General features: G+C 41.8%; 1 protein-coding gene across 2 annotated transcripts in view; it reads right to left on the bottom strand.

The window, feature by feature from the left end:
- NAV2 (neuron navigator 2) overlaps nucleotides 1-16806 on the bottom strand; it is a 459603-nt gene extending 442797 nt beyond the window's left edge. Inside the window, exon 1 of one of the 2 annotated variants that reach the window (XM_074273796.1) lies at nucleotides 15562-16806. In XM_074273796.1, coding sequence (XP_074129897.1) covers nucleotides 15562-15819 — 258 coding nt within the window. In that variant the 5' untranslated portion in view covers nucleotides 15820-16806. The remainder of the gene's footprint in view (nucleotides 1-15561) is intronic. The other variant, XM_074273797.1, reaches the window with a different exon arrangement.
- Nucleotides 16807-17781: the final 975 nt, after the last annotated feature.

The raw sequence follows: 17781 nt of genomic DNA, 5'->3' as shown, positions 1-17781 counted from the left end.
CCCACCACCACCACTTTCCAATTGTCTGGAAGAAAAAACTTCAAGTGATTTTTTAAAAAGCACATGCACACAGAAGTAATCTCTCCTAACCAGGGCAGATATTTTAAAACCACAAAATGTATTTCCACTCAGTATTATTTTATTGATGTCTCTTCTCTCCTTCCAATTCTAAAATAAGCACTATGTCTGATCTTAGACCAATCCAAAGGCAACACATTGCAAAATGTCACAAGCCTGTGGAGAGAAAGGTTAGGGGAGACCTCCTTTAAAACATGGCAGAATCTCCAAATGAACTCAATGAACGGTTGATGGCTTTCCAGTCATCCAATGGTCAGATCACTAAAGGTCTATGACAAAATGCTTTTGAAGACAGCAATTGAGTTATAACATTAGGGATTTTCAAATGGCAAGTTTCTGACTCAGTTCCAGTTCTCCTCAATGGAAAACCAGAAGCTTCCTGTTATAAAATGTACGAATAGTTCATGCCTAATAATACACATCAAAGTTGGCAATTTATATACTTCCAATATAAATCCCTCTAAAAATAATACCCAGCTAGAATATTTTTAGCCAGGTAAACATTTCTAGGGAATGGGTCAAATGTATATTTATTTCGGCTTGCTGCCCCAGAAAAGAAACAAGTCCAGACCTGTAATAATAACAGGGGAATAAAAGAGTGATTAGAAAGAGCCATATACTCTGCAGTATAAAAGCCCAATTTTTTTCATAGCCCAGATAGTCATTTATTTCTGATAACGAACTCCAAAGTGGAGAAAAACTGGATTCTCTTTTTCAAAAATACATAAAGACATATACTAGTGAACACAGCATGGGACTAAGCCAAGTTAGTGCTAAAGTCACTGCGTCTTGTTTGCAGTATAACCTTACTTCTCTGGGCCATATTTCTTACACCTGAGGAAATCAGAAGGTAGCAGCTGCCCCCAGGCCCACCTTCCAGCTTGGTCTAGGAAGGGTGCTAACTTTTTTTCTTGAATTTACTGATCCAAATCCAAAGTGGTATGAGATAATGATAATAAAGAAACTGGTCTGGCTCCATTTGGTAGAAAGAGGGGAAAATGATTTAGTGGCAAGCTGTTTATAATTTCTAAAATTGCCAAGCTGCTCTGAGTAGAACATCCAATAATAGAAGCAAGTATTCCCTCCCTTTCCCTTCCTATTTTTTCCCCTTCTCTCCTGCCCATGTCTTAGATGGACAAACGAATAAGCTTGGAGCTAATGGGGCCTCTTACTGTTCCATGGTCTAAGGCAGAGATTCTTAACCCTTTTTGTGTCCTGGACCCCCTTTAACAATCTGATAAATCCAGACCCCTTTTTAGAAGAATATCTTTCAGTAATTAAAGGAAATGACAAATTCCAGTTAGATTTAAGTGAAAATAAAAATGCAATTTTTTTTTCTGACCCAAGTTTACAGATGTCCTGAAATCTAGGGAGTCTTTAGGCACCAGGGTAAGAGAGACTATTCTAAGGGAATTGTATATAATACCCAGGCTGTCTTGCATTATTTTAACTCCATAGAGAGAATAAGCCAGGTATGGGGTACAGCTTAAATAAAGACACTGAGTTGAGAGGCAGATTGACTACAACATGGGGAGTAATGAGATACTTAAGAGCTGTGTGATCCTCAGTAAATCACTTCTTGGAGTCTCAGTTTCTTCATCTGTAAATAGTGAAAATATTTATATTATCTATCTCACAGGCTTGTAACTTAAAATGTTATTTAAGAGTGAATTTATTACTTATAATTGATTTGCCCGAGTAGTATGAGCTCTTTGGAGTTGTCCCTATACTGACCTTTTCTCCCTGAGGGTCCTGCCCAGTTAGAGAGAGTGGCTAATGACAAGTGGTTCACAAACTGGAAAGGCTGACAGTTTTGGGGTGTTTGGGGCCAACAAACTGTGGTAGAAACATGCGTCACTCCCAGGTCTGAAAATAATCAAAGAGGAATGAGCATGAAATGGAGGCATTCTATTGGGCCAGATGAGAAGCTGAAAAAGGATGTGAGAGGAGCCCTTCCAGCTGTCAGACACATGGAAGGCTCTTGCCAGGGTGGTAAGAATGGGGTACCCTGGGATGCGGCAGGAAGAGTCGGTTAGAGGGAAAAGAATCATTCCCAGATTGCAGCAGGATGCGGCAAAGCCAAGTGGGGCACCATGGGCAACGGGGAGGCTGAGAGAAAGACAGAGGCTGATGACAAGGATGAATGAGGCTTCTTGAAGCAAGGCAAAGCAAGTGATAATGACATTCTGAAAAGACAGGCTATTTCTACACCTCTAAGGCAATGAGAAGAGAGACCTGAGGAGTATGTCAAGGCAAACTCTACTGGTATTTTCTAGCCTTTCCCTCACTTGATTAAAATACCCTCCCTTTGCACTTTCTACTCCTCCTTTCCACTTGACCAAATCATATCGCAAGACCTACTTCTCCATTATCTATATCTCATATTCTCACATCATCTCTGAGTCCACTGGTACTCTGCTTTCTTCGGATAAGGCTGAATAGTTTTATGGGGCAAGGCCATATTTTATACTTCTTTATGGCCTCCCTCTGTACCTAGAGCAGTGTCATTTATACAGGACTTATGATAGAGCCTTCCGAGCTCATGTTGGTCAGACCAACTGACAATTTGTGACATTGTGATGCCATTTTCGACCCTTTGATTACAAAAGTAAACAACCCCAAAGTCTTAGAGCAGTATCAAGCCTTATTAGCTTCAAATTATATCCAAAATTTGGGGAGTCCTTGTATTGTACTTATTAGTAAATATGGAGAATCACAGTATGTTACATTTGGAAAGATCTTCAAGATCATCTCCTCCACACCTCCCCCCGCCACACCACTTTATAGATGAAAAAATGAGCCCCATAGAGTAATCTGCTTACATTCTCTTAGTGAATTAACAAGTCAGAGCCAGAAATCAATACTTCTAACTCCCATGCCTTTGCGCTTTCAATCAACCCCCAAAGAAATAAGAAAATGATTCCATTCAGAGATGTCCAAAATAGCCATGATCCAAATAGCCAGGAGTGGGAAATCAGGAGTTGGGGACTGAGGGAACTCTACTAACCCATGTTCCCATGCCATCTCCTACTCCCACATTGGAGGCTGTAGGGTTGGCAGAGACTGAAGGTCACCCAAGGTATAAAAGCACACATTTAGAAGGAAAGACAAAACACACTGGGGTTTCAGGCTGTTGTTTGCAAAATAGCTCAATGACAAGACTAGGACTGTTTTCATGGGAATCAGAAACAACTCGTCCTGAGTCATTCTTTGGGGTTTGTGTGGGTGACATAAATTTCCTGAGAAATCTCCATGTAACTTGCTATTATCTTGCATTGACAAAAGCTTTAATTCATTACCAACTGTTGCTCTCTGTCTAGGAAGTGGCGGGACTGATTTTTCTCTCCTTTGACCACGGGATGGAAGAAATCCAAGATCACCATGTAAATGGGTACAATTTGATTATGTCTCTGTATAAGATAATTGGTTAATTGGTCATTTTGGTGGGAAAATATTCAAACCAGTTTGTCACGGTATGGTATAGTGTCAGGACTCTGTCCTCATCAATGGAAAGAACTATCTTAGAATTTACTATTCAGGTTGGGATTCTTCTATTGTGAAACTGTAAAGAATTATAAAATGAGTCAAAGACAAGTTAAGACTTTGTAGGGGCTGCAGACATAGAGACCTTTAGGAGAATGGAAGGAGGCAAATGTGAGATCACTGAAGGTGACTGAGAATGGTCATCAGAGGTAGGAAGTTTGGGAGAGGAATACTTGATGATCAAATAAGAAACTTTTAATATCTAAGAAACTTGGAAGAGAAAACACAGGATGAGTCCATAGCCAACAAGGACAAGAGCAAGGAAGGCATTGCCTGGCAGTGTAGTATGAAGTTTGATGCCAGGGGTTGGGTGATGGGTGAAAGGGGAAGATTATTGGGAAACAGAGAGGTTAAGGGAAGAGTTCCAGTTCTCTAAATCCTAGCCTTTTCCTCACTTGATTGAAATACTCTCCCTCCTCATTTCCACTCAACCAAATCACACCCCAAGACCTACTTATCCATCAGATGCAAGTTGAAGCAACTCCCAAATGCACCATCCTTTAGTTATTTATTCTTACTTTGAATTGAATTGCACCTACTATCTACATCAATCCTTATATGACACATCCTTAGAAAAGTATCAACAAACATTTGAGTACCTACTATGTACGGGGCATGGTGAAAAATCCAGCATGTGCTAGCAGAATGAATCAGGAGTCCCAGGTTAAATCCAGGGCTGCCAACTTACTTGTCATGTGACCTTAAACAAGACTTTTTTTCTCTGACCATCTTCCTCCTCATCTATAATAATTTTGCATTTCCTTCTTCACAAGCTTTTGGTGAAAAATGCATTTGTGAATCTCAAAGCACTATAAAAATATGAGCTGCTTTTAGAAGACTGTCCTTCTGCATACTAGGATCTTTGAGACATGTATTAGCCATATAACCATGTTTTTCATTTTATTCTTACACCAAATTTGGGAGACACCAGTATTATTCTCATTTTATAGATGAGGAAACTGAGGCCGACAGAAGCTAAATGCCTTGCTCAAGGTTACACAGCTAGGGCCTTGGATCTAAAATCAGGTCTTTCCAAGTCCAGTTTTGGCAATCTATCTACTGCAATATCTAGCTATCATGTATATATGGGAAGAGTTTCCCGTGGAAATCAGTGAAATGATGTTGGAGGTACCTCCATGGGCACAACATTGAAGGAATCAGATGCATCTAAGCATTTAGTTACTTTAAGAGAAATGCCACAGAAAAGGCTACATCGGATGGCATATATGCTTGTGCCCAATCAATATGGGCCTTTTTCATTGGAAAGCACCATGGAACAGGAGGGTAAGAACACTGATTTGAAGTCAAAGGACAAGAGTTGAAATTCAAATTCAGGACCTGACTTCAGGCCCTGAGCTTTATCCACTGCGCTGCCAATCTCGAAAAATAGAGGAAAAATTGAGGTATTAATCTTCTTTACCTTTACCCACTTTCTGATTGAACCTCTTTTCTTAAATCCTGTCTCTGGAGTCAGCTCAACTCTGCCTGGATTAAACCATGTTTATCTATCTATCTATCTAGATTTACACACACACACACACACACACACACACATATATATATAAACATAAATTTGTTTATATCTACTACATATCTATATAATAAATTTAATATATGTAGTGTATATGCCTATACACTTATATATATATATATACATATATATATATAGTTACATATCTGCTTTATAACTATAGAAATACACATGTACTACATAGAGAAATATACATCTCTACATTTCATATTTCTATCTAGTTAGATAAAAATATACTGTGTTTAGATGTATATATATCTCCTATATATGTGCACATAGCTATATTTTATATCTACATAAAATCTGCTTTCATATATTTTACATTAATAGACTTTGTATTTCAGGGGGTGGGGGTTATGGATAAGACTAGGTTTCTTGGCTATAAAGTAGCACCTAAGTTGAGCCATGAAGGAAGTCAGGGATCTCCATGAGGTTGGGATTAAAGGGGAGGGCATTCCAGGGATTGGGGACAGTTTATGGAAATGTGTGGAGACAGAAGGGAAACAGCAAGTCAATCAATTTGACTGAAATTTCGGTGCATGTTTAATTTCAATTCCTGATCAAAATGTTGTCAGAAATCTGGAAAGAATGGCAATTCCCCCCCTCTACCCCACACATTGATCAATAGTATCCCACTAAAAGCCAATGTAGTTATTTAGAATCTTTTTGCCAGTCAACCTTTTTTCCTTGGCAGTGCCATCTGATTGCTAGTCTCTCTTTGACCTATGCATGTGTATGTGCACATAATCAAGCACTTTTTCATGAGAGTGAGAGGGCTATTCTTGTTTTAATTTAGGGTCCATCTAATCTGTTTTTGTCTCTTTTAGGGTTTGAAGGGCAGCATTTTTCTTTCCTGGATTTGTTAGTCTGTTTTTAAAGCTGATTCTTCAAATATGCAAGCCAACTGGATTAGTGACAGCTGGGTTTGAGCCTATAAAAGGAGTCAGTATGCTGCAGAAACCATCTATTTTGAGCATTAAACTTTGACCTTGATCTCTCTCTGACAAGAATTTCACTCTCAGATTTGTACCCCCATTTACCTGATGAAAAGATCCCACTTTTCTTCTTCCTGTTGTAGCACTAATGGATATGTTCTTGACATTTGTCCTTCTAGGGTGGGGTTGGTGGAAAAGCAAAGTTTATAGTCAAGATACCTGGATGTCAGGCCCGGCTCTGCCATATAATAATTATAAGGCTCTGGGCAATTTATGTAGTCTCCCATCCACTGTGTCCTTATCTATTAGGGATTCTTCCAGATAAATCTATGATTTTCTAAAATATGCATTATTAACGTGGCCAATGATGAGGTTGGGTTAAGAGAACCTTAGAAAGAGTGTTTTTCAACTGAGCATTCACATGGTGGGTAGTTCTGCAATGGTGCCAAGAACTAAACAAATGTTTGCCTAAAGCCCCTCTCTGGAAGCTAAGTACTGCAGTAGATAGAATGCCAGACCTGGAGCAGGGAGATCTGGGTTCAAATTTAACCACAGACAATTATAGCCACGAAGCAAGTCACTTAATTCTGTTTGCCTGTTTCCTCATCTATAAAATGTGCTGTAGAAGGAAATGGCAAACCACTCCAGTATCTTTGTCAAGAAAACCACAAATGAGGTCATGAAGAGTCAGACATTACTGAAAAATGACTGAAAAAAGACCCTTTCTAAATGTATGCAGATGATAAATGTGGAAATATGTTTAGAAAAATTGCACATGTTTAACCTATATTGAATTACTTGCTGTCTAGGGAAGGGGGGAAGGATGGAAGAGATGGAGAGAAATTTGCAACTCAAGGTTTTACATGGGTGAATGTTGAAAACTATCTTTGCATGTATTTGAAAAATAAAAAAGCTATTATTATAAAAAATAAAATGTAGAAACTGAAAATAACAACCTCATCTTATTTCAATATTCTGATCTCTGTTTTTCTCAAATGTGGACACTCTCCCTTGACTCAGTTAAACTATAGCTCATCCACAATATCTTCTTCACTTCTGTTTCTATCTGTTTTATTCTATAGCATCTCCACAGAGGAAATCTTATCATGTCAAAGGTTTTCCTTTTGTTTTTTGTTTTTTCAAATTTCTTGGATACAAAGGTGTCACTCAAGCTGTTCCCTGATATATGATCCCTCACTCTTGATCCCAAAGTGGCTTACCTCCTTTGATAGTGAGAGAACATATACGTCTTTGATACTGTCTTTTTATGCCATTTCTCAAGTGTACCTTCTTGTTACTAATGTTGTAGCCAATTTATAACTACTACATGTCTTTGCATTGCCCTTCAGCTATCACATCTTATAAAACAAGAGAGAGATGTATTTAATTATTTACTCAAGATGGGAGAGTAATTGGGTGAGACCTAGCTAGGAAACTGGGTTTCTTGACATCTATATTTGGAACCCAGTAACTTCCATCAGGCCCTTAATTTGTATGATAAATTTTATGAGATATTCAATTTATAAGACTGTATGCATATGTATGTTTATCTATATTTGGGGTCTAGAACTATGAGTTCATCACTGTGGGGAACTCTTAAGTGTCAAATCTCTCTCCATCAATATAGATTAGCAACCCATATGTAATTTATATCATTATATAAGACAGTAAGAAAGTAAGTGACTTTGTGACAATGAACAATAAATAAATGTGGGCCAATAATAGGACTTAAATCCAGGCCCTTCCATAACTTTAAGGTTAGCTCTCTATTCATTATGCCAGGCTGTTTCTTAAGCTTGTCTATATATTATGAATATAATGACCACTAAAAAAACCTCAGATTGGCCTTATAATTAATCAGTACAGTAAAAAATAAGATGTGAACTTTAAACATTCTGTCATCTTGGCAGATAACCATGCTACATACACATCCTTCTCAAAGGACCGGGAAACTGAAGAAAGGGAACACAAGTCCTGAAAAATGCACTCATCAAAACTGTAATCAACTTTGCTGATGAAGTAAGAGTTCTAATCAAAACACAATGGCACCAAGTTGCAACAGGTGGTGTTGCTGAATCTTTCTTCCCAGTGGCCTTCTCAGTTTTATTTTAAACTTCTGAAACACCCACAGAGGATTTCAATCACCTCTAATTACTTTCTTAAGAAATGAGCTTAATTGAAACACCAATCAGCTCTTAAAAATGGAAAATGCTAAAGATATCTTTTTTGTTCTTGCTTCTTTAAAAAAAAGTGTGTGTGTGTGTGGGTGTTCTTCAAACAAGTTTTGTATTTCTTATCATATGTTCTTCTAGACAGAAGTTTCTGGACTAATTCAGAACCTGTCTCCAAAACTATTCTTTGCACATGATCATAATTCATGCTGTAGGTGAAGGGAGCCAATGCTATAAATATTCATTCTTGGGGAAAGGCCCAGGTGTTACAATATACCAGAAAAGGAATCCAATAGGGATCTCCCAAATCTCACCCAGAGAAAAAAGCAATAGATCTTAGTCTATTCCACCGTGAGGCTTAAAACATATTAATAGAGTTACCAGAGAGACTCAATTTTCTGTACAGCTGTTTGCTGGTGGTTCCAGTGACTATGAGACAAATTGAATCCATGTGAATTTCTGATGGAGAGGGGGCATGTTGGAAGATCCTAATGAGAAGTTACAGAATAAGAAACTAGAGAAAGACTATTTAAAGGTCTCTGCTAATCTTAAAGTGTTCGATGAATGTCAGTTTATTGTTATTATTATGATTATTCTTTCCTTCTCCTGTATACAGCATATTAATCTGGACTGAAAGCTCAACATGAGTCAGCAGTATGCTAGAGCAGCCAAAAACTTTAACTGGGGCTTCATTGAGAGCTTTAACTTCCAGGATAGGGAGGCGATTGTTTCAATGTACTAGCCAACATCAGAAATCATCTGGGCACCATAACTCAAGAAGTGCATTAATAAGCTGGAGAATGTTGGGAACATGGTAACCTATATGGCAAACAATTCTGAATATGTAACATATGAGAATCACTTGAAGGAACTGGGGATAATTATCCTGGAAAGAGAATAGTCAATGGGGGGAAATATTGGTCTTTAATTATGTGGAAGAATGATCGAATTTGTTCAATTTGCTTCAGAGAATAGAACCAGGAGCTTCATATTGAAGTCACAAAGAGACAAATTAGGCTTGATGCCAGGACAAGCTTATTAAAAATTAGAGCTTTCCCAAAGTGGAATTGGTGATGGTTTTCCCTCCTTGAAGGTCTTCAAGGAGCACTTGGATAATTATCAAAAGGTAGGTTTTAATAGGGATTCACTTCAGTTGGCCCAGAGAGTTGCTGAAGTCCTAGTTAATTCTCAAGTCCTATGATTCTGCATTCTCTGACTTGGGGAGCTCCTTCATTGGGTGAAGAATGATGATATATGAAAGATACATCTAGAGCTTGGAGAGTAATGCAAATCCCATCAGTCATTCAGGACATGAACACGCCAAGATGGATATACATTTCTGAGGCAACTTTCTTTCAAACATGCATTACAATTGTATCTGATATTAGTGGTTAACCCTGGGAATTTGTACCTTTCCTACAGACCCAGGGTTGAAATGACCAAAGTTTCTTTGTGATGGTCAGAAGAAGAGTGTTCCAGTGAAGTCCATATGGACTAAGCCCCTTTTTCCCCCGGTGACTTCCTTCTTCTATAGACTATGAAAGAATAACAATGACTTCATTCAATGTTGGTTTTGCTAGTACTCCTAGATGCACAACTGCCTCAGTCAAACTATTCTGCTTTCCTCCCTTCTTTCTCTCCCTCAAATTTTTTTTTAATTTATTAAACATCAGTCCTCCTTGATGTAGAACTCCTATCCCTCTTGACATCACAATGGTTTTGGTTCCCTCTTTGATAAATTGGAGAAGAGGATTAAAATGTCCCACAAACATCACTGCTTTCCAGTTTTCTTCTTTGCCTAGTCACATGCTAGTAACTTTCAAAATGAAGTTGAAACTTTACTTTCTCCAGTGAAGTCATCCCAGGCTATTCCTGTCCTTATTAAGTTACATTAGTTTTTAAGTTTGAATCTAGGATAAGGTGCTCCCTATGAGATTTCAGATCCACTGGAAATAATCTCAAAGAGGTCCAAACTTTCACAGGAAGATGAGTAACTAGAGGGCAAAAGGTGGTCAATCCAGGAATATCCTGCTGCTACAGTGAAATGTTTTTATTAAGATTTTACCCAGGCATCCCCAGGTGACTTTCTTTGGGAGAAAGTGGAAAACTCCAAAACAAGATTTCCCTCATGACTAGAACAGGAGGTCTTAGATGGGATTGGATAAAATACACAGAGAAGAATTGATGGCAAGTGAAGTTCAGATAAGATTAGTGGTTTTGATAATTAGGGAAGCAGAGCAATGGGATAAGAAGGTTTAAATGGAGCCAATAGCCCTAAGGAGGACACCAACCACTCAATTTACTTACACAAATACTTATTAAGTAACTATAAGGTGCAAGGCCCTATGCTAAGTACTGGAAGGAAGAAAGGGAAAAAAAGGAAACAAGCATTTATTAAGAATCTACTATCCTTGCCACAACCCTGGGAAGTAGGCTATTATTACTTTACAATTAAAGAAACTGAGGCAGACAGAGGAAAGGCTTAAGATAAGGATAAAAAAAAAAATCCCTAACAATTCACTTTCAGACATCAAGGGAGTTTACATTACACTTATACATATAAATATATTAAAGATAATGTGAAGGAGACCAGAAGTCTCCCAGGGGATAAGGGCAGGTGGCGCCTGAGCTAAACCTTAAAAGATACAGATTTTAAAAATTAGAGATGAAGAAGCAGTATATTCTAAGCACAGGAGAGAACTTGTTGCAAGGTTTTCCCCCCAGAATGAATTCTAATTATCTCATAAATTATATGTCTCTGAAGAAGACTTTTCCCACTCTGAAGTTACCAACAGGCAGCAGACAAAAGCAGGGAGACCCCAAACATTTGGAATGAGTTGCTCAAAGAATGAGTAGCTTTTACCAAGTACTAAAAACAAGGTTACAGATACTCCCTGCCCTCAAGGAACTTAGGTCCTAAAAGGTTTCTCTCATATAGTAAAGTTGATTATGTCAGAAGGAAAAGATGGAAGCTAGTAGGTAAAAAGTAGGTGAAGGCTCTCTGGGGTGGAGCACCCTGGCTTTGAGGAAGCTATTTACATGGATGGCTTTTCCTATGTGACTATATCCTCTCATGCTCTGTACAAAAGAACATTTTGTGTATCCCTGGGAAAATCTTGTTCACTGGGATATGCTGAGTTCTTAAGCACAAAGTACAAAATGAATGTGTTAGAAAATCAGTAGTTGCTAAGGCTTTGAGGACATCTTCTGGGTCCTTCCTTGTTTTCTGAGACATACCTGGCACCTTGGCACTGAGCTTCTACAGGACCCTGACAATTGAAGGAATTTATATATGATCAAAGAGCACTCAACAGAGACAAACACCTCAGAAATAATCCATAATTCATTGTTCCCCTTAAGGTTTTTCAGTCAGTCAACTTATATACATTGATTACAGGGAAAAGAAGAAAAAAAGAGAAACTTCCTTGATATGAATAATCTAACCCCACTTTTTCTCCTTATTTTTATCTCTCTCTATAGTCCTTGAAAACTTAATTCAAATTCCACCTTCTGCAGATTCATTGTTGCTAAAATTTCCCTCTCTAAGGTTTTTATCCATCTATTCTATATCTATCCTGTATGTATCTAGTGGTTAATACATTGTTTCTCCTATTAGAATATAAGCTTCTTTAGATCAGGGACTGTCTCTTGCCTTTCTTTATATTCTAAATGCTTAGCACAGTGCCTGGTACATAGTTCCATTGGCTTTCATTCATGTCACCCAATTTCCAAGGACAAATAAAGCAAAGGGCTGCAACTATATATGAATTCATCCAAATCCATGAGATAAGCAAACAATTTCCCATTTCAAAGATCCCAATGGATCTTGTGCTTTATGATATGAAAATAATATCAAGAAATATAATCACATCACAATTCACAACACTGGAGATAATCATACAGACTTTTCTGCTATTACTTAAATTCTCAGATTCAAATCACTATGAGCATGTATGGCATACTAAGTAATATGGTGTTTACCACTTTCAAGCCTAATCTGGTTTCAGAATAATAATATGACTTCTGAAATAGCTGCTTCTCATAGTCTGCTTACAACAAGCACATAGGGAAAGCATGTTAAGAAAGACTACAGAGGTATACAGGTCTTTACTGTAACTTTAGAATTGAGGCTACAGTGTGATAAATTTGTCTGCTGTTGCTATAATGCTTTGAAGTCCAACCTACTCTCTTCTGCTTTTCCCTTCTTGGTATCTGGGACATAATATATATATATATATATATATATATATTTTTTTTTTTTTTTTTTGATTAGGCAAAAGAGGCCATTCTTTGCGTCAATTCTTACCTAGCCTTAATCACTGAATAGATGTGACCTCAATCAAGTTGAGACCTGTTAAAGACCTTACCTTAAAAAGGTCAAGGTCTCCTACTGCATTCAGGGCCATCTCCAGTTTTCTTGGTCTATATTTTGTCATTGGCCCCAGATGGCTGTGGAGGGGAAAGTGAGACAGGTGACCTTGCACAGCCCTCCCTCACTTAGATCCAATTCACTTGCATGTCATGGTATCACTTCCCTGGAGTCATGGTCCCTTGGAGAAACATCAGCAGCAACAACTTTTAGCATTACAACATAGAGGTTGTGGAATTAGCCTAAAGCAGGTAGAGAAATACCCAGGGGATTGCCTTCAGATGCTCCTATCATTCCATGTTCATGGCAAGCAGTGCAAGTAAATTGGTAAAGTAACAGCAATAAGGTTAGTGGACCTCTGCAACCTGGGTTATATGTGGAACCTCATGGAGAGCTTTGGAAATAGTGGGAAAGGAAACCAAAAGAACAAATAGTATATGCCCCCAAGTTTTCTGTGTTTTAATGATTATATAAAGCAAATCAGTGAGTCAACAAGCATTTATTAAGCACCTACTGCACGTGAGGCACTGTATTAAACTTGGTGGATACAAAGACAGGGAGGGAAAAAAACATTTCTTGCTCTCAAGAATCTTACAGTCAAAAAGAGGAGACAACATACAAATAACCGTATTCAGATAAAATATTGACAGGATAAAATGGAAATGATCAACAGAAGGAAGATACCAATATGAAGGAGGATCAAGGGAGGTTTCTTGTGGGAAGTAGCATTTTAACTGTACTTAGAAGGAAGCCAGGAAGGCCACAAGAGAGTGAGGAAGAGGGAGAGAATTTCAGGAATGGGAGAAAGGCAGTGAAGTGCCTGGAGCCAAGAAGCAGTACAAGAAACAGCAGAGAAGCTAGGATCACAGAAGTGCAGTCTCAAGAAACAAGTCCCATGACAAGAGGGTTGCTAAGTGAACAGCTTTCTCCCAGGTTTTAGGCAATGAAGTGCCATAGTGGATAGAGCACTAAACTGAGAGTCAGGAAGAGCTAGATTCAAATCTTGTCTCAGAGACTTACAAGCTCTGTGATCCTGAGTGAGGCATTTGACGACTACTCTCTGCCTCAGTTCCCTCACCTGAAGTGACAACGCTCCTTACCTCATAAGGTTGTTGTGAAGATGGGATGAGATATGCAAAGTGCTTTGCAAACCTTCAAGTGGTCTATAAATGTTAGCTATTATTATCATCCCTCATCATAGAGCTACAAATCTGGCTTCTAGATTATCTCAGGGCCTTATCTGGAGTCAAGGCACACTTCCTCCTACCCTCCTCATTTCATTTAGCTTAAAAATGGTTATGGAACCTATCATTTCATTATTTGTAAGAAGGTGGTGCAAAGGATAGAAATTAACTTTGAGAAAAGTAGCCCAGCAGGAATGGCCTGTCTGCTCCATGGACAACCTCCCACAGCAGCAGTTCTGCTGTTGTTGGAGCTCGGGATTCTATCCATCCATCTCCTGTGGGCAATGTTTAAAAAATGTTCTCCTTTCCTTGGGCAGTGGGAGTTGGCCTTTAAGACTCACCTCCGCACCTTCTCAACATATCAGACATCATTCGTCAGTAGAAAACTGCAGTTGATGGGGCGGGGCCCTGGATGGAGGGAGGGAATGTCTTGCTCAGCTACTCTCAGTAGCTTAAGGCTCACTTATTGGTAGGATTCTCATAGGAAGCAGGAGATCTCAACACCTTAAGGCAGCTCACATCCAGGAGCATGTTTTAGCATCTGGGGCCATTTCTGCCCAAGCAAGAGGAAGGAGTATTGACTGAAATCGTCAAGGAGGGCTTAAGTGAAGATAGCAGAGCATCCACTTCCAGATACTCCACCAGGGCTAATGACACAGAGGAAAGGAGCAAACAGGCAGAGATAGAGAATAGCATCGCAAGAGAACCCAGAGATCATTCAGCAAAAAAGTCAGCTGGGATAATTCAGTGTTCCCAGGCCTGCTTATGCCACAGGCTCTGGGGTATAACAGTTACATTCATGTGTTCCACCTCACCCAAAAGGTCTCTGTTGTCAGCCAGCCAGAAAGCACAGCCTATACCCCACCCTGTCACCGTGAAAGCAAGGCAGCGGGCCAAGAGAACCAACTGGCAGCCATGATTTTTCTTCCTTAGGAGAGATTAGGGGGACTGGCCACCCCAGATCTAAGTAGGAGATGTGCTCCCTTTCTCCTAGATAGTTTTCCATAGGCTGCCATCCAGCAGGGAGGTCCTGCAGACTTCATGCATGACACCACGAAGAAAACCACCACATACTATCAGTGCAAAGAGGGAGGCGTCAATCAATCAGGACAGACTGCTCTGCTCAGATGGTGTGCCTGCACAGCCCAGGTCCAGCATCACAGCAACCACACCGGCAGCTCCGCACACTCTCCCTCACAACCATCATCCAGCAAGCAGAAGAGATGCTTTCCCCCCACTCTCCCATGATGCTTGCCTGCATCTCACAGCAATGCCCAGAGCAATCCCATCTAGATGCAAATAGATGTGCTCAAGTGGTTCTGCAACTAGAGATTAAACCCCAGCTGAAACTGACCAGAGTCATCTTAGACCACCATGTCATTGACTAGCTCAGTATTCCATTACTAAATGATAGACAAGCACACATTTCCCCCTGTAAATACACCTTAGTATGTTTCACTAAGAGATGAGATACCTTTAATATGCCTTCTACCCACAGCCACCCAATGTGCAAGAGCATCTCCATCCCATACCTCCCTCAGCCAGACACATCTCCTTACCTCAAGGAACCCTCAGGCCACACCCACCACCACCATGTCCCTTACACATCTCCAAAGCCCATACCCATCATAAAGATGTCCATCCCCTCCTCCCACATGTACTCTCATTCTCCTTCCAATTCATTCCCCATTCCCCCGCTCCTCAATATTCCCGCACCCCGCCCCCCCCCCCCCGGCCTTCTCTCTCTCACCTGGGTGTCAAATCCGTTTTCCACAGAGCTGCTCTTCCTCAGGGGGAGCCCATCCCCCCCAGGCTCGTGGAGCCCCTGAGATTTCAGGGGTATCTGGCTCGAATAAATGGGCTTGGTCACCTCCACCTTGCTCCCGAACTTGAGGTAGCAAGGCTGGGGGCCGGCCCTGGCCACGGGCACATGGAGGATCGGTGCGGCACTGTGCACAGGTTTCGGCAGTCCCGATTTCATTTTGGAGGCGACTAGGATGGCTGGCATCTTCTTCTGCTTTCCTAACACGTTTCTGTCAGCTGCAGCAGCAGCAGCGGCGGCGGTAGCAGCAGCGGCGGCGGCAGCAGCAGCAGCCGGCAAAGGGAAAGCCTAGGAGGCGGAGGGGCAGCCCTGGCTTCGCCCACGAAGCTCCAGGCAGTTTATTAAAATAACAAACGATGCTAATAATGACCAGCTAAGCCCGGATCGCTTCTTTCTATCAGCTGGCCCCGAGTGCTCTGGTCCGGCACCGCTGTCGGCTTCTCTCCGGGGCGGATGGACTGAGGCGGCTTTAACCGCTCCTCCCTGACACTGGCTGCTTCCTAGAATTTTCCTTCCTGGAAACCCAGACTTTGACTTCCATTATCTTGTCACTGCATCTCCGAAGTGAGACAGTGCTTTGGAAGAAAGATCCGCAGGAAAAGGAGGGAGGGAGGGGGAGACACAGAGAGAGATGCCAGGAGAACTAGCGAGCAGGATTTCCAGCTTAAGACGTTTTCTTCAGCCTTAGCCAAGAAGCAGATGTAGCTCCCAGCCCACGAGTAGTGACTGATGCCCTTGGACACGAGCCTTAGAAAAGCAAGCTTCTTAGGCTTAGTATCTTTCTGTCTGCCGGGGCTGCTGAGGCCGGGAAGGAAAGCGAGAGAAATCGCGGGAGGCGGAACGGTCCGAGCAGGACATGGAGCTCACAGATGCCTCCACCTCCCTGCCCCCTCAGCCATCCAAATCCCGGGGGGACCAGATTCCCAGCGCTTCCCCGGCCGGGGCGTCGGGATACACGCCCTCTGCGGAGTGAAAGGACAGCGCAGGAAGAGCGATCGGCTGGATCCAGTCGGCGAGAGCGGCGCCCACTTGTTTCCCTGCACGGGCAGCGGAGCAGGTCCGAGGCCAGAGGCGCCCGGAGCGCGCGCGGTGAGCGGAGGTAGCAGCAACAGCACCAGCGGCAGCCGCGGCAGCAGCGAGCGCTACCAAAGAAGGCTGCGGGGATCAGCCGGAGCGCGAGAAGCTTGCAAACTGACAGCCTCTCCACAGGGCCCCCGCTGATTGGTCGCCCGCGTTCCAATCGGGAGCCCCGGAGCTGCCTGCAAAAGGGGCGGGGTCCCAACTCCAACAGCAAGACTTGGGAATGCGGGGGGCTCTCCGGTGCAGTGCTGGGCTGGAAGTAAGCTGGCGCGCTTGCTGCAGAGCTCGCGCTCCCGCTAAGGAGAGTGAGGGGGCACTGCGCTGCAAGAACCCCGGGGCGGAGTCCCTGCAACGCCCCTGAAACCCCGCCGAAAGTGTTCAAATGCGTCTTCAAACACGTATCCTGGCAGCGCTCGAGCCGCGGGAGGATGTTTATTATTTCCCGCCTCCACCCCAACCCCCCTCCACTGGTCACTTTTATAGTTTGAATTTGCCCGGAATCAGATCTCTGATATCGCTCAGCTGCTATTCTGGTGTAAGGATCCGCTCCATTGAGCAATACTCTTCTCTCATCCCCACCCCCTTCCCTACCTTTTTTTTTTATTTTAAAATTTAAGGAAAGAACCGTTTTTTTCCCTCCCCATTCAGAAAGACGCTGCTAGAACTCCTTCGGAGGAAGAAGGGTGCCTCCCTAAATCTACTCCTCCCCGGCTTTCAAAGGCCACACATTTCATTGCAACTATTTGAAGTATTTACGGGCAAATACAATACCCAGGAAAAGCATCCGCCCTAAACTAACCCCTTCTTACAACCTACCACAGACGCCGTAATTAGGACTGGGCCAGAAGGTATCCAAGACACCAGTCGGCTCCAGAGAAACAATACTACGTTCGACTTGGTGCCCTTTGCCTCAAATGCATTGGCCTGGCCCAGGTTTTTCTTGCTGCATTAATGGGGGAGGGGAAGGCGTGAGCAGTTGGCAGAGATCGCAGATAGGGAGCTGGAGAGATCGATTATAGGATGCTAATCTTAGAGCCGAAGGGGATCTCTCACCCAGGCTTCTTCAAC

The sequence above is a fragment of the Sminthopsis crassicaudata genome, chromosome 6 (assembly GCF_048593235.1).
Source record: "Sminthopsis crassicaudata isolate SCR6 chromosome 6, ASM4859323v1, whole genome shotgun sequence".
Lineage (NCBI taxonomy): Eukaryota > Metazoa > Chordata > Mammalia > Dasyuromorphia > Dasyuridae > Sminthopsis > Sminthopsis crassicaudata.
The sequence above is the reverse complement of the archived record's forward strand: the minus strand, read 5'-3'. Positions and strand labels throughout refer to the sequence as shown.